The sequence below is a fragment of the Pollachius pollachius genome (assembly GCF_949987615.1).
Source record: "Pollachius pollachius genome assembly, chromosome: 18".
Lineage (NCBI taxonomy): Eukaryota > Metazoa > Chordata > Actinopteri > Gadiformes > Gadidae > Pollachius > Pollachius pollachius.
Genome location: NC_136951.1, coordinates 6,098,168 through 6,116,392, shown reverse-complemented (window position 1 = coordinate 6,116,392; position 18,225 = coordinate 6,098,168). Strand labels below are relative to the sequence as shown.

General features: G+C 47.9%; 1 protein-coding gene across 1 annotated transcript in view; it reads right to left on the bottom strand.

The window, feature by feature from the left end:
* LOC307089736 (retinoic acid receptor RXR-alpha-B-like) overlaps window positions 1-16,177 on the bottom strand; it is a 109,398-nt gene extending 93,221 nt beyond the window's left edge. The window contains exon 1 of the mRNA XM_079756151.1: window positions 16,090-16,177. Within this exon, the coding sequence (XP_079612277.1) occupies window positions 16,090-16,117 (28 nt within the window). The 5' untranslated portion in view covers window positions 16,118-16,177. The remainder of the gene's footprint in view (window positions 1-16,089) is intronic.
* Between the last annotated feature and the right edge of the window lie 2,048 nt (window positions 16,178-18,225).

Sequence of the window (18,225 nt, the reverse complement as noted above, 5' to 3'; positions counted from 1 at the left end):
TAGATGCATGGATGGGTGGAAATGGAAGTAACAAGGGAGGGGGAGTAAGGATCGTGACAGTGCTCTGGGTGCAAACAAGACTGAAAGGTTAAATTACATGTATCCCAGATGCATATCAAGAACATATCAGAGATTTGACCCGGAATATCAGAGAGAGAAAATGAGGGAGAGAGATATATGCATGGAAGCAAGAGTCAGATGGAGAGAAGTAGAAAGAGAAAGGGATATGCAGGTGAGTGAGAGAAAGGGGAGCGAGAGTGAGGGGGATGAGAGAGAGTGAGAGAGAGTGAGAGAGAGGGGGGGGCGAGGGAGAGAGAGAGAGAGAGAGAGAGAGAGAGAGAGAGAGAGAGAGAGAGAGAGAGAGAGAGAGAAAGAGAGAGGAGAGAGAGAGAGAGAGAGAGAGAGAGAGTAAAGTAGGTCAAGTCACATGACAGGGATTGGACGGCATGCAGGATTAACCATCCTTCAGCATGTGGTCATTTACACAACAAATGTAGATTTCATTTGATGAATTATCTTTGTCTGTTTGGGAGGGGCCGAAGGACGGCACTCGGTACGTCACGCACGATGTCACGCTTCTAACTGGCAGCCAATAGGAACGCACTGTGTTGCTGCTGTCAGCCAATAGGACTGGCGTACACCAAAACAATTGAGAGGTGTCCTTCGAGACAGGAGATGGAATGAAACATCGGTTATCTATCCAATATATATATATATATATATATATATATATATATATATATATATATATATATATACACACACACACAGGTATGTGTAATTTATATTTTTTTAATGATCGTTCCATGTACATAATAAAAAAGGAAGGCCAGCATTTTCCCACCGTGAGTACGATTATGAGTACGAGTTGTGTTTGCGAGAAATGAATTTAATGTGTACAATATCTTTTCCACGTTTCTATCACTATTTCGGTTTTAACATAAAGGGTGTACCACCGAGACCGTCGATATACAGCAGAAAGGTGTTGAGGTTGTGAACAGACATCTCTGTGGGCATCCCACCAGAGAGCCTTTATAAAGCCCTTCTGATGGGACTTGTGAGCTCAGTACCACATTTGGGACCAGCGTGCGTACCTAATGCAAGGTGACAAACTGTGATGTGCAAAATGCCACGGGTACCCTGCCACATAGACACAAACACAAACACACACACATGAACGCACAACGCACACACAAGCACGCACGCACACACACCCACATACACGCACACACGTATGCAAGCACGTACACACACACACAAACACACACCTGCTACTAATATCTTCACAAAGCTCTACTAATCTTCTAGTATAACATGTGAAAGAAGTCCTTCCAATCGATTAATATTCCATTTATTTACCCTCCTAATTGAATTAACGTGTCCTATCAGATAACTCCCTAAACTGATGTCAGCCAAACGATTGGTTGTATTGTCAGCGATGACCTTAAGCAACATGTGGGAGGACAACACTCTCCCCTGATCCCGGGCGATAGAGCCATGATGTCTGCCCTAGTGTGGTACTGTAGACCAGAACTATAGTTGGACAAGCTAAGATCCATGAGGTCTACATTAGTGTGGTACTTTAGACCAGAACTATATTTATAGAAGCTTAGATCCAAGATGTCTGCCCTGCTGTGGTACTGTAGACAAAATTATAGTAAGACAGGCTTAGATCGAAGATGTCTGCCATGGTGTGGTAGAACTATAGCTTAGAGAAACAATATCTGTGGTAAAGTGTAGGGCACACCAGAATTTGAACATTTTAGGTAGAAAATAGTAGGTAGAAAATAGTAAGGCTAGCAGTAGAGATAAGAGATTTAGGAGATAAACAGTAAGTCTCTCATTGCCTGAGGCAATTACATTTCTCCTAAAACAAAACGGCACAAAAGGCTGATATAATATAAGCCGATATGTTGTAATGTCCCTTAATCTATAAGAAACAAGAGGGAACATGAGAGATTAGGGCTTTTTTTATTGGAGCGTCCGGAGTTGATTCCCCGCGACACCGCAAAACTCGGTCGGTTCACTTTTTCGGGGGAAGACGTGACATTCCTTCTGTAAATCAACAGGTTGTGTACCTCTTATTTACATGAAACGTCGTCGATGACATCACCAGCTGCTACCAGCAGGGTCATCAGCGAATGAGCCGCAACGACGCGACTCCAAAAACACGCATCCTGCCTTAGGGCAGAGTTTGAAGAGGGAAGTAAAGAACCCCTCTTTATCTCAAATAACAAATTCTGACCAAGAAGGACAGACTGCCAGATTGCCTTAGACCAGTCAAGTGATGAGCCCCCTCGCATGGAAAATAAATAAACACAGTCACGCAGACAGCGGAAGAGCAAGGTCAATTTGCACAGTAGGAAACAAACAAACACACACACACACACACACCATGTGGCCCAGTCATGGGAGACATTGGGTATGAGACAGCAGAGTACATCACAGGAAGAGAGGAAGAGAGAGGAGCGAGAGAGAGCACAAGATAGAGATAGTGAGACAGAGTGAGACGGAGAGAGAGGGATGGGGACAACAGAGAGAGAGAGAGAGAACGAGAGAGAGACAGAGAGAGTTTGTAAGTGTGTGTGTGTGTCTGTGTGTGTGCCATTACTGTGCCATTACTGTGGGCCTTTGAAAAAAAGTGTGAGAGGAATGGAGTGTGAGAGGGATGAAGACAACAGATAGATAGAGAGAGAGAGAGAGAGAAAGAGAGAGAGAGAGAGAGACAGAGACAGAGACAGAGAGAGAACGAGTGCAAGATATTACTGTGGGAAAAAATAAAAAAAAGTAACAAACACAGACACTAGTGGTTCTTGCTGTTCATATTTGTCCATAAGAACACAAACACACACACAAAGACCTAAAACCACCTAGCATCCTGCGTGTCCCGGTAAACAGGGGCTCAGTGTACAAGGGAGGTGGCCGGACCCGGCTGGGATGGGACATGATGTTCTGACATACAAGCCCATCCGTTGCATTGGACTCAAAATGGTCAATGGTCTGTTTTCCAGGAGCACACAAGTTGCGGTTCATCTACTCATCCATCAGCGGCGAAAGTTTTGATGATAAGAAAAAAAACCTCACTATCTCTGTTCTCCTTTACCTCTCTCTCCCTCTCCCTCTCCCCCTCTCTCTCCCTCTCCCTCTCACCCTCTCCCTCCCTCTCCCCCTCCCTCTCCCTCTCCCCCTCTCTCTCCCTCTCCCTCTCCCCCTCCCTCTCCCTCTCCCTCCCTCCCTCCCTTTCTGGGGGTTGGTGCATCAGTGGGCCCATCAGAGGCCAGCCCTCTTTCCATCAGTCACCACATTATCAAGCACCTCGACTCTCCTCCCTCTCCTCTCCTCCACCCCCACCGCCTCTCCCCTCCTCACCGCCTCTCCCCTCCTCACCTCCCTCTCCTCCTCACCTCCCTCTCCTCCTCACCTCCCTCCTCCTCACCTCCCTCCTGTCCCCTCCTCACCTCCCTCTCCTCCTCACCTCCCTCCTGTCCCCTCCTCACCTCCCTCTCCTCCTCACCTCCCTCCTCTGCTCTCTCTACTCCTCTCCAGCAGCTGGTTCCCCTGTAGGCTACCTGCCTGTCAGTGTAACACACACACACACACACACACACACACACACACACACACACACACACACACAGCCCCTCTTCTCCCCTGGTAGGACAGAAAGACCTCTCTCCCTCTACTTGTAGACTCCTAATGAGTGATGATGAGCGCCAACGTGTGGACACCACCGGGGGGGGGGTGGGGGAGGGGGAGGGGGAGGAGGGGAGGGCGAGGGGGAGGGGGGGAGGGAGGGGTAGGGGGAGGGGGAGGGCGGGGATTCTAAGGGATGGCACCGCGGAGAAGAGCGCACAAAAGGCGCTCGCGGCGCATAGCTAATGAACAAAGCCTGGAGGTCTTAGCACTGAGGGGGGGGAGGGGAGAGCGAGAGAGAGAGAGTGAGAGAGAGAGAGAGAGAGAGCGCGTGTGTGACTGAGAGAGAGAGAGAGAGAGAGAGAGAGAGAGAGAGAGAGAGAGAGAGAGAGAGAGAGAGAGAGAGAGAGAGAGAGAGAGAGAGAGAGAGAGAGAGAGAGAGAGAGAGAGAGAGAGAGCGCGCGTGACTGAGAGAGAGAGAGAGAGAGAGAAAGAGAGAGAGAGAGAGAGAGAGAGAGAGCGAGAGACATATCAGAGTTGTTTATTTGATCGCTGGGACCGCTATTCTTTTTTTTGTTCCCCTTTAGAGACCCTTCACACTTCAAAAGAGAGAGAGAAGCGAGAGAGCATGGAGAGAGAGACATAGAGAAAGAGAGAGTGACAGACAGAGGGTGCACCCTCGCATTCACGCCTCTATCCATTTCAATGACTCCAAACTGATCATACAACCAGAACGAGGTATGATAATTGTGCATAAGAACTTCTCCAATGACCTCTCACACATTTCTCTGTAGAATATAATATAATCAACAGCTACATGAAACATGTTTATTCCTGTTAAAATAGCTTTGTAACAAAGCATTACGAAATACAAACAGTAAACACAATACTAACACAATAAGACAACAAAGAGTAAATTTCAGTGCAAACATATATTAAAATCAGACGGAGTACATGTATTCTAGGGGGGAACGGTTCACAAAACTCGAGGTCAGGTCCGTTCAACGAGATGGTACCACGGTTCAGTCGGTACGGTTCGGTACATCGACAAAAGAGATGCCTACAACTGTTTAATTAGTCGATGATCCATGTATTTATTATGACGGTAAACAACACGGCCAGCTTGGCCCTCAACAGCCCATGGACACATAAACAAAACAGCAGTGCCAACATCAAATATTCCTTTAAACACAACGGCAACAGAGTATGCATTAGCAGCTTACGGCCAAATCACGTCCCACTGCAGTGCCTTAAGAAAAACGGGACCACTTGAAACGATTAGTCTATCAACGGGAAATCAAAGGGTGACTGGTCTTTTGGTCTCACAGTCTGCCGTAATAAAATGAGCAATAAGGTTGGACCTTCTGCTGCAGACTGCAGACGCCCAACAGTCTTTAGTTAGTGTACAAGAAGACTTAAGAGGCGTTTGGACACCAAGTGAGATCCACTCCATTGTTTTTCCTCTTGAAAACTCAAAGTCGCCGCACCATTAGGTCAGGATGGCCTTGTTTCCGATCCCGCGGAGGTTTGCTGCGGAGGGGTCTCACATCCGAGTTAACAATTGTTTGCCACTCGCCTTGCTGGAGAACACTGAACACAACCAGGCGACGCGCACGTGTGATCGACTGCGTATCAGCAGAACCTGACTGGACCTCAGAGTCCGTGAGCATCACTTAACTTCCTGTGCATGATTTCCCCTCATTAATTCCAGTACATAGGCTACGCCATTGGTTTGTGTCTTTACATGAAACCTTTTTGTCCAGATGAAAACCTCTATTTGTTCTTTTTGGATTGATGTGTGGTTGGGTTGGCCGTGCGTCCCGGTCAGTGCACTGCAGACTCCCTACCGTTTGTTTCGACACAGATACACGTACCGTTTCACCCATGATATATTCTTGAGGCCTGGGGAGAATTTTCCTGGTCTAAATCATAACCCAATCCAATGACCAACCACAAACACGTCCCAGCGGTGCCCTAACCGCACAACTAAAAACAAAGAGATTATTTTTTATGCCTTCAATTAAAACCAAAAAAGCCACCACAGGCTATGGGCGAAAACTTTTTTACGACTCATTTTCTCTCGTATTTTTCTGTATTTTTATTGGGTCCTGGTCTGACCTGCAGGTTCGATCCCCCAGCTGGACGCCCCACTCACTTCTACAGTGTTTAATTACCCCTAAGGGGGGAGGGTTGGTCACATGGGTCCAGTTTTGTCCCCCTATAAAGTGAGTGAAGGCCAGGGTTACTACAGGCCACGCCCCTTCGTTTACACGCCGAGGGGGGGAGTGGCCAAGCGAATCCATCGCACTGAATGAAAAAGTTAAAAGGAACAAAAAATCAAAAGGAGGGGACCCTTCAATTCCAGGGAATTTTTCCAGATGTTGCAGAAATATTCTCACTCCGACTGGTCCAGATGTGCTCACACTAACTACGGGCGTTGCTTTTTTTCTTCCTCACCATGCCTTTGCTCTGCGTTTCAAGGACTTGTCGTTTTTTCTTTCCCCTCTCTTTCTGCTCTCCCTTTTACCCAATCACTCCTTCTCTCCCTCTCTCCCTCCCTCCTCTCCTCTCCTCTCTCCCCTCCTCTCTCTCCCCCCTGGAAACGGAGTTCCCTGACAGCAGCTTTTAACTGCCGGCTTTTATGGGCCCGGGGGTACCTTAGTATTCACCACAAGACCCGCTAATAAACATACCGCTCATTCTCTAAAGTGTGTGTGTGTGTCTGTGTGTGTCTGTGTGTGTGTGTGTGTGTGTGTGTGTGTGTGTGTAGGTGCATGTGTGTGTGTGTGTAGGTGCGTGTGTGTGTGTGTGTGTGTGTGTGTGTGTGTGTGTGTGTGTGTGTGTGTGTGTGTAGGTGTGTGTGTGTGTGTGTGTGTGTGTGTGTGTGTTTAGGTGCATGAGTGTGTGTGTGTGTGTGTGTGTGTGTTTATGTGTGCGAGAAAACAGAGAAACAGAGTGATGGAATGAATACAAAAGCGAGCGAGCGGTAAAATGCTGTTTCCCATCCTCACCTTCGTCGTGCTCTCAGAGAAGACTCCTAACAATTGACTCTTCTCAGAGTCTTTTCAAACGCCCGCTCCTCCGGCCAGAGGAGCAGAAGAACGGAGGAGGGAAATAAACAGAAATCAATAAATAAGGAATGAGAGACGGAGGAAATGAAGAGGGCCGTGGGCCGAGCGCCCTGCCGCTCATCTCCCACTGATCCCGTTTGCTTTGCGCCTCTCCTTCCCATCTCTCCCTCCACACCTCCGCTCCGCTAGTACCCGCCCCCACTGAGCATGACCCGACCGCGCCCTTTGACCCTCTCCTCCGCCAGACAGCTCGCTGAGCCGCTCCTTCCAGAGCCGCTCCTTCCAGAGCTGCTCCCGACCCCTTTTTGTGACGGTGGAAGTGTCTACGCTAGCACATACACACGCGCACACACACACGCACGCACACACACACACAGCCCACATACAAACAGGCATACGCATACAAGCATCGCACACAAATACATACCACCATCCACACAGGCACGCACACAGGCATGCAAACACACACAGGCATGCACACACACACACACACACACACACACAGGCACACACATGAACATTCAAAAGCGCCTTCGAGTGTGGAGATACACACATAAAATGCATATACAACATCAGAACACACAAGCACGCAAGCACACACACACGTAGGTGAGCGTACACTAATACAAGTTGAAGATCAAGAACACACACGCACACACACACATACAAAACATACATTCACCCCCACCTTTCCGCGCATCAATCAGATCAGCAAACATGCATGCAGCACGTCTGGCATCCACGCATGAGTAAGAGTATCACCAAGACACACGTGCACAAAACAAACAGCAGTACATGAGGAACAGGCGGCGTCCTGAACATGACACTTGAACTTGTCAGAGTCGTCTGAGGAGCGGGGGGGAATGTCAGGCTGTGGAATGCTGCGGCGCTCTTAGACCTTAAGCAAACCTGCAGAAGCATTCGCATGCATGCCTCTGTATGTAGGGCGACGCACACCCCCTCTCCTCCCCCCCTCCCGTAGCAGGAAATGCAACAACATGCTAAACACATGTGTAGCGGCGCGAGTTACTGGGCCGCGAGCAGACGTGCATTCCAGCACGTGGTCTCAGGTTTCAGGTTGGTCACCATGTGTCCGTGTTTAATAAATAATGAGCAACATTAGAGACCATGAGATGTTTGAAATCCAGGCTTCCAACACAATGCCTGAATAAATAAAAAGAGGCATGATAAAATTGAAATACGGTTGCTATCTTAATAAAGGGTAAATGGTCCGCAGTTAAACAGCGCTTTTTTCTGACCACTCGAAACACTTTCCAATTTGTGCCTCACATTCCCCCATTCATGCAGACACTCATCAACACATTCATACACAGTCAACACTAACATCATAGTTATTTAGCTGATGCTTTTGTCTAAAGGTACTTACAATAAGTGCATTCAACCAATGGGATATAACCCTAAAGGTGGCAAGACTCATGCAAGTCCATAAAAGTTATCTTATAATGCCAGGCAGCAGCCAGCTAGTCTGGAGCAGTTAGTGTTAGAGGCCTTGTTCAGGGACACCTCGGCTAAGTTGAACTGGGATCAAACTAGCAACATTGACCTGCTTTGCCTCATGAGCCACTGTCGCCCCAACTGCTTGTATTGTAGATAAAGAAAATAGAAAAGCACCATTATCTGAGGAATGAACAATATTGTCTAGAAAATGCACAATAGTGTAGCATGTACAATAGAAGCAAGACTTTCTAAGATTTGTACCATTTCTTTGTTCTGCAACCGTGAAAGCTCTTTTTGTCAGGGGCACACGGCTAGGTCATAGCATCTGTGGATATATCAACATGGAGGCACACAAGAAAAAATCAATATATTAATACTTTATCAGTCTTGTTCAGACGGAGGACAATATACCTTTGTTATTCAATTTCTTGGGCATATAATGGAAAAGATTAACCCATTCCCTACAGTCATCCTTTTATTACAAATCACTGTTCCTGATTGGTCCGATTTTCCACGGTTAGAGGGAGATTTCGTTCAGTACAAGGTTTCTCTTTAAGGTGAAATGTATGATCGATAGATCAACCCAACACTCCGACTTGTGAGTTGTGATGTCACAAATGGGTAGTAATGGCTAATCAAGATCAATCCTGTTGGTGAAATAGGCCTGTATCTAGGTATTGACCTTCTGATGTACGTTTCGAGACAGCTACATAACTGCTCTCTGTGTGTGTTTACGTGTGTTTACGTGTGTGTGTGTGTGTGTGTGCGTGCGTGCGTGCGTGTGTGTGTTGAGCACACTAAGCTGTTGGGTCCCAGGATGACACACACACACACACACACACACACACACACACACACACACACACACACACACACACACACACACACACACACACACACACACATGAATGATCATACAGATGTATGATCATTCTGAGTTGTTTCTTGGCATTCCATCTGATTTGGCCCCTCCCCTGCCTTCCAGGTATGGGGGAGAGCGGCCCGACCCTCCCCCTTGCCTCCCATCTACTCCCTCTAAAAGACTCCCAGGGGGTTCAGCCATGAATTCGTTGCCAACTTGAGAGAACCTCACGGGGAGAAGGAACCCCTGGATCTGGTTCTTTTCCCCATCTCTCCCGGACATCAAAGAACACGTTGATGCTTTTGATCATGCACCCACACACACACACACACAAACACACACACACACACACAAACACACAAATAAACTCAAATCCACCTGTCATGTGTTGGTTACTTGCGGATATGGATTTTAACAACAATGGCGTTTAAATGGGATTTCTACACCTGATATTTTTATTATTCCTCCCAAATGTTGTTGGTATTTTTTCGGCAGCTGAGACCGCTTCAAAGGTTTAGTTGATGTGTGTTTTAGGTTTCATCGTTTAATCAGTCACATTACAATTAAAATGTGAAGGATGTCTAATTAGTCTGTCAAATTGCATATTAAGCGATAAAATATTATAATCTCATTAGCCTCTTCTCCACTAAATACTTATCAAGGCGTATTATCTCATTGAACCTCTGTTCTTCTCTCGAACCACTCTCCCGTCTCTCTTCACGGCCCTGGCTATGAAGAGGTTGGTGTAAGGTGCATAGCGACAGGTTCCTGACGTTCTCCCTCTCTTTCATCACGAAGACGTCTTTCTTTCTCTCCATCTCTGCCATCTCTCCTTTGTCTGGGTCCATTCTCCTCCCTCCCTCTTTTCCTCTCACTCAGGGATACTGAACAGAGGGAGAGGAGGAGGAGATAAGAGCCGGATGAGGAGGAAGAGGAAGAGAAGGGGGTAGAGAAGAAGAGGAGCAAGGACAAGAAGAAGGAGGAGGAGGAGGAGGAGGAGGTTGAGGAGAAGGAGGAGGAGGTTGAGGAGAAGGAGGAGGAGGAGGAGGAGGAGAGGAGGAGGAGGAGGAGGTTGAGGAGAAGAGGACTAGGAGGAGGAGGAGGAGGAGGAGGAGGTTGAGGAGAAGAGGAGGAGGAGGAGGTTGAGGAGAAGGAGGAGGAGGAGGAGGAGGAGAAGAAGAGGAGGAGGAGGAGGAGGAGGAGGAGGAGGAGGAGGAGGTTGAGGAGAAGTGGACTAGGAGGAGGAGGAGGTTCAGAAGAGGAGGTTGAGGAGGGGGGAGAAGGGGTTGGAGGGGGTTGAGAAGAAGAGGAGGAGGATGAGAGAGCCATGGCCATGTGAGGGCGGACGACCCTGCTCTCAGTAGGTATTATAGTAGAGTGTGATGGGGTCGAATCCCAGCGGATGCCCGTGTTACCACTTCAAAAGGAAACGGCCGTACGCTCGGTGAATACCGCCAATACACTGACAGCCAATCAGAAGTCTCCGAGGACCCGCTCGCTCTCTCTCTCTCTCTCTCTCTCTCTCTCTCTCTCTCTCTCTCCCTCTCTCTCTCTCTCTCTCTCTCTCCCTCTCTCTCTCTCCCTACATAAACCCTGAAACTAATGGGGCTTTATGATGTCATAGTCTCCAAGGCTGACCGACAGATAATAGATAGCTAGACGGACAGACAGATAGCTATGTGCAGCACAGAGGACATAAAGAGGGTGGAGAGAGAGAGAGAGAGAGAGAGAGAGAGAGCAAAAAGAGTAGAGGGAGGGTGGACGAAAAGATGGGAAAGATGAAGAGATGGAGAGAGGGAGATAAGAAAAGAGAAAGAGGTAGACGGGGCAAAAGAGAGGGAGTGAGAGTCAGAAAGTCGGAGAGAGAGAGAGAGAAAGAGAGAGAGAGTCAGAGAGCGACAGAGAGAGAGTCAGCGAGAGAGAGAGAGAGAGAGAGAGGGATGGAGAGAGATTCAGAGAAAGGGGTAGAGAATCAGAGAGAGGGAGAGAGAGCTGTCACTATATAAGCCATTAAGTCTGGCCATAAAAGCGGGCCAATAAAGGTGACAGCTGCAGACGTCCCTCAGCAGGGGTGTGAAGCCTCGCATGGCAACACCAGACTGGACGGCTGTAAAGCACACGGCTGGACAAATGCTATCAGCCGCCATCGCGCAACCACACACACATGTATGGAGAAGCAGACAAACACACCTCAACACACGCACTCTCACACATATGTATGGACAAGCACACAAACACACACACAACGCACTCACACACATGGATGGACACAACCACGCACACACTGACATAAGCATACACACAAGGACAAAAGGACCCACACACGAACCTGTACACACACAAACACAGACACACACACACACACCTTATGAGCCAACACCTTCCCCCCCCCCGTATTACCTTGTTTTAAGTTACGGCCAAGTTGGACTGTTGCCTTACATCATACACACACCAGACACACACACACAATGGCACAGACGCACACAAACATTCAAATAAATACACAAACAGACAGATAGAAAAACATACACACAGATGAATAGAGAAACTCTACAATAAATATACAAAAACAAACACAAATACGCTCAGGGGAATGGACAAACACACGCATGAGATACGCACACAAGAGAGAGAGAGACACACACACACACAAACACACACACACACACACACACACACACACACACACTCATGCACGCACACACACCAAGCCACAAACAGAAACCAAACAGTAGAGGTGGACCTGCTGTAATTCCAGCAGAGAGCGTGAAGCTCAGCGGTCCAAAGGAAAGGTTTGCTTCTCTGGATGAACGCCGGCTTTCACTTCGGACTCGGGGAGGGACCCAAGGTTTAGTGCAGTGTGTGCAGTGAATTCTGAGAATGCAATTACCTTTTTCATCGTATTTATTAAATTTCAAAGGTAAACACATACACGCACACAAAACAAAAGTCCTGTCAACTGCAGAGACTGGGCTGTAAATTATTCCCTCTGTGTTTATTATGGCAACCAAAGTTGTATTTCTCTGACACACGGGGCCAAGCACTGCTTTAAATGTCATCCTTTCTCATTGCTCAGGTTTAATATAAGGGACAGAGTGCGTGTGTGTGTGTGTGTGTGTGTGTGTGTGTGCGTGTGTGAGAGCAAGACCTCACAATAACACACCGCACGCACTGGGTACCTCACCCCCCTGCCACCACCGCCACTGAGCAACTGTGTATCTAACAATATATAGCTGTCAATGTATAACTGTAAATGTAGAACTTTAAATCTATAACTGCACATCGACAACAGTAAATGTAAGAAGGTACATCTATGATTGTATAATTTAACGGTTATCATATGAGACGGCTGCCACTTGCGACCGTCAAACGTCAAGACTGCTGATGCATCGTGGCTGCAGGTAAATAGGCGGAGAAAGAGAGAGAGAGAGAGAGAGAGAGAGAGAGAGAGAGAGAGAGAGAGAGAGAGCGAGCGAGCACAGACTAATCGTTATGTCCAAGGACTTAGAACTGCAGTTTGCGCCCGCCCTTGAGATGGCCAATCAGAGATCGGCATTAAGACGCATCTATCTGACGGAGGAAAGTTTGAACAGCCATTCACAGAAGCACGCCTATAAGACAGAAGAGCGAGGGTGAGTAAAAGAGAGAGAGCTAGAGACGGTTAAAAAGATAAAGTTACATACAGGGCCGTGCATAACACCACCCAATCACCACCCCCACCCCCCCACACACACTACCCAGCACACTCTGGGAAAGTTCTCACGACTAAAACATTTAGATTTGCCAGCCACCACAGACAAAAACACGCACGTATGCATGTCAAAGGGGTGTCTGTGGCTTGTGTGTGTGTGTGTGTGTGTGTGTGTGTGTGTGCGTGTCTCTGCTACACTACTTCATGTTATAGCTGCCTCCTCCACCGACCAATGGCAGCACCGGGCCGGGGAGGGGAGGGCGGAGGTGGGTGAGCTGCAGTCGGTGTCTACGGCTATGCTCGTCTGGTCGCTTTAATCATGTTCGGCGTTGGGACACACAATACGGCGCACCTGTAAAAACAGACTCTCTCTCCGCCGCTGTGGCGGTCCCGTGAGTTTCCCTGAAGCCACATGAAGGGGTACGAGGGGGGAGGGAGGGGAGAGAGAGGGGAGGGAGAGAGAGGGGGGAGAGAAAGGGGCGGGAAACAGAGAGAAACCAGGAGGGGAGACAGAGAGAGAGGGGTTGAGACAGAGGGGGAGGGGGGAGACAGAGGAAGAGGAGGGAGACAGAGCAGGGGGAGAGAGAGAGGGGGGAGGGAGAGACAGAGAGAAAGTGGGGGGGAGTCTGAGAGAGAATGAGGGGAGGCAGAGAGAGTAGGGGGAGACAGAGAGAGAGGGGGGGGACAGGGAAAGAGAGAGGGGGGAGAGAAAGAGAGAGTGGGGGAGATTGCGACAGAGGCGGGGATCTGTAACAGTAGAACTCAGCGTTGGTGGCTCAGAACTCCCCTCGCTGTTTGTGTGTGTGTGTGTGTGTATGTGTGTGTGTGTGTGTGTGTGTGTGCGCATGTTTTGTGTCTCCATATGTGTGTGTGTGTGTGTGTGTGTGTGCGTGCACTTGTGTCTGCCCTACGTGGATACATGTGCGCATACCACCGTCTGTGTGTGTGTGCGTGCGTGCGCGTGTGTCTCTATATGTGTGCTCGCATTGCACATGAGCACAGGTGATACGTGTCAAGGTGTAACTCGAGGAGCTCATGAAAGCGCGGCAGACACAATAACAGGCTAGCCTAGCGCTGGCGGCTACGTCTCCGCCGGCGGGGACACAAGGTGTGCACTGTTCAGGTCGACAAAGTGAACAGTACCGGACCGGCACATTAAAGATTCACTGCTGAGGGGGCTCAGGTACTGCTGTGTGTGTGAGTGTGAGTGTGTGTGTGTGTGTGTGTGTGTGTGTGTGTGTGTGTGTGTCTAAGTGTGTGTGTGTGTGTGTGTCTAAGTGTGTGTGTGTGTGTGTGTGTGTGTGATTGTGTGTGTGTGTCTAAATGTGTGTGTGTGTGTGACGTTGGTGAACGCATGTGAGTGTATGCGCATGAGTGTATTTGTTTGCATGTGTGTGTGTCTGTGTTTCTGTTGTGTGTGTGTGCGTGTGTGTGTGTGTGTGTGTGTGTGTGTGTGTGTGTATCGGTGTGCGCGTCTGAGTGTATGCGCATGACTGTATGTGTTTGTATGTGTGTGTGTGTGTTTGTGTGTTTGTGTCTGGTGTTTGTGCGTGATGGAAGTGTGTGTCTAAGTGTGTAAGTCTAGCCATGTGTATACTCCTTTGACTAAGAAATTAAAGCCATCCATTATTTACACTGACAGTAGCTTAGCTGATCACCTGTGTCCGAATCCTCAGATAATCTGGGTCTGGATCGACAAGGCTGCCCGGCTGATTATAAACGCCTGCTGGGTTTATTAAGATCTGGAACAAGATGGACAAGATAGGCACCATGTTTGTGCATAATTGATGTTGTCAGGTACATTTTCCAGGAAATGTGAAAGTAGGCTAGTGGGGGGGGGTTGCTATGTAACAGAGGACTAGGTAGATAGACGTTCAAAAAAGAGAAGAAGAAAAGCCTGAGGGCTACTTTAAATGTGGCATTTCATTCAGCGTGTTTTGCTGACAATCTGGGCCAGCAAACCCAAAGCGTCCTGAATTGAAAATATTATAATACATTTTTTGGTAAAAAGCACTCTGCCATGCCCTCTTCTGTTCTCTCAGTCCCACTCACAGTGAAATTGTCCAGACCGATATTCAGTTCTAGGGTCAGGACAACCTGATCGCTGCCAATATTTCTGTTTCGTGCTCCTTTGCTTTTTTTTACGAAATAACGTGCATGGTTACATATTTTAAAAGTTTGATAAATATCATGCACCAAAACTGCCCAGCACCTTTAGATATTATTCAATCTGTTGTCTGTGCTTAATCCTTGTGTGACAATTGACTGATTAAGTGCAGAATCACAAAAGGGGACGCATGATCTAAAACAAGGATTACCAAAGTGCTAGGCGTGAAAATGCAACACCTAAAACCAGCCTGTAGCCATATCCGCCTGCCTGTATATCTTTATTTAGCATGTCAGCACTGGCATGGCTGCTGCCGTGAGAAGAAGAACAACGATGACCAAATTACCATTATAAAACTTTTTACATTAAAAGACAAACTTTGCTATGATGTAGATTTACTTTTGGGCGTTTTACAGATACTGATCAAAAGAAATAAAAAAATATTGCCTTACACTACATTTTAATAATCGTTCAAAGCTCAATAATTGAAATATGTAAATAGGCTAATGACATTCTCCAAGAAGACAGCTGTGGATTTGTTTATTAGGATTTGTTTATGTTCAATACAGTCAATCCTATGATCCCCTGGGGCATAGGACTTGTAGTCGTTAAAACAACCTGCAAAGTTATTAGAGTTATGGACTGCATGAAGATAGTGGATAGTGATAGTGATAGTGATCGTGTGTGTGTGTGTGTGTGTGTGTGTGTGTGTGTGTGTGTGTGTGTGTGTGTGTGTGTGTGTGTGTGCGGCAGCCCCTCGCGCAGCGCTTTTCCTGGGATGTCGCTTGTCTTGAGTGAATGTCATCACCTCGGAGGTCGCGAGCGCAACCGGGAGGGGGGGGGGGGGGGGGGGGGGCTGTCAAAAGAAGCATGAAAAGTGCTGCGCGCGATGCCCGCCGCGTGGCTTTGTTGTCTTTTAGCAAACCGGCAACATCAAAGGTGACGTTGAAACAAATAATAATGATAATACCCCAGCGCGCGTGCGATGACCCCTCTTCACGAGCAAGCGCGTGCGATGCCCCTCTTCATGAACAAGCGCGTGCGTTGCCTCTGTTCATCACCAAGCGCGTGCGGGGCGCTTTCAACGTGTTGATGAAGAAGCGATGTAGAACCACTGGCTTCACGTGCTGCCAGTGCGACGGCATGTTACAGTAACGTGTACAGTATATGTTACAACATTCAACCGTGAAGATAAAAGTCTCACCGACTTACCAGACCGCGGCAGCAGTCTTTCGATGAAACACACAGAAAAAGAAAATAAACTTACCCAGTGACAGGAACGGTTTGGTCTCCATGTCGGGCTGGGTTAGCTCATGCCCGCTGAAACCGCCGCGCTGGGACTTTTTCGGGGCGCTGCTGCTCAGACCCGGACTCTGCGTGGCTCTTGGTGGTGCTAGTGCTGGTGGTACTGGTTTTCAAGAGGCAATACTCGCGCGACGAAAACACAGCAAAAGTGACAGTCTAACCTAAGAGCAATATGCGATGGACAAAAAAAAATTGCACGTATTGTTTTTTCCCCCTCCTTCTTTTCGCTCTCTCGGTAGCACTTACACACACACATACACGCGCACACTCCTCTCTCGCTATCGCTGTCTCTCTCTCTTTCGCTCGCGCTGTACAAAAACTCCCAACTACTGGATCTGCACTGCGAAGGGCCGCGCGCAGGGGGTACTCCCACCCCCGCGCGCTCTCTTGCAACGACGCGGGTTTGAAAAAGGGGGGGGGGGAGTTTACTTGGAGGACAGATTTTTTTGCTAACGTGACATTGAAAAATGGGACATGGAGTGCAATTCAAACGCACATCTTCATGTTTCAAGAGTCGAGAAACGTGAAGAATTGCCATTCTGGACTGAAAAATAACACGATAATCAGAGATGGAAAAAATGGTTTGTGTTTGTATGAATATCACATTCATGAAGGACTCGATTTCCGAAGTATAAGTCTGCAATATATTTTTAAAGAGTACAATATATTGTATAGCTAACTACAAGAAGTAGGCCTAAAGCCTTGGAGTAAACATCATTCATCAGCGATAGCTCTTAGCACACCAATAACAGCCCAAAGTAATAATATCAATATACCCTCCTTCATATCGTCCAGTAATTGCGATATGCATACATGTGCCATCGGCACAGCTCATGAAAAAAAAGAAAGAAAATGAAAAAATGTGATGAATTTAATGCCGATGCATCAAAGTGTGAGGCGGTATCTCCGAGTCCCCTGAGGTACATACACAGCAAGAGGCAGCATGTTGCATTTACATAACTCACGTTACATTAGCCCAGATCCAGATCTTTCTCTCTAATATCCTTCTGTTCAGGCGCTGCATAGAGACAACTGCTCCCTACCCCCACCTCCCCCGTCCATCCGTCCATCCGTCCCCTATTCCTTCACTCCCTCCTGCTCCTCTCCACATCCAATCCATCTCAGGCCAACAATACAACAACAATAATTACTGCATTTATACTGCCCACCTCTTGACTCAACGTGACAATGTGCCAGGCGACGGATAGGGGGGAAGAGAGAAGAGAGAAGGAGAAAGAGAGAGAGAGAGAAGGAGGAAGAGAGAGAGAGAGAAGGGGGAAGAGAGAAGAGAAAGAGAGGATAGAAGGGTGGACAGAGAGAGAGGAGGGAAGGGAAAAGAGAGGAGGGGAAAGAGAGAGGAGAGAAGGGGAAAAGAGAGAGGAGAGAAGGGGGGAGAGAGAGGAGAGAAGGGGAAAAAGAGAGAGGAGAGAAGGGGGGAGAGAGGAGAGAAGGGGAAAAAGAGAGAGGAGAGAAGGGGAAAAAGAGAGAGGAGAGAAGGGGAAAAAGAGAGAGGAGAGAAGGGGAAACAAGAGAGGAGGGCAAACAAGACGCACCATTGGGGCCTTACGGGATCTTGAAAGCCGTGTTATCCACGCACCCCCTATTGCGATACGAAGGGGGTCTCTGCAGGGGCCATGCTCTACAGGGGCACGCGGGGAGCGGTCCCACAGCCACCCTGCGGGCCTTTGGAAAGACGTTTCTTTCTGCTGAGCACTGCAAGGTGTTCGTCCATGTTGTTATGAGAGGAGCGATGCATAATTAATGCCCCGCTACGCACATCGCGGATCACAGGCGGCCGTACCTTGAGACGAAGGTGACTGTGCTGATTCAAGGTTGTGTTTGTACGTGTGTGTGTGTGTGTGTGTGTGTGTGTGTGTGTGTGTGTGTGCGTTTGTGTCTATGCATGGGCGTGTTGGTGTGAACGTTTATCTGTGTTAATATATGAGTTTGTGTATGGAAGTGTGTCTTGTGCAAATGTACACATTACAATGTGTAGGTGTTTACATATGTGTATGTACTTGTTTGTGTGTTTGTGTGTGTGTGTATTTGTGTTGGTGTGTGTGTTTGTATATTATATTTTGCTTAACTTGTCCAATTC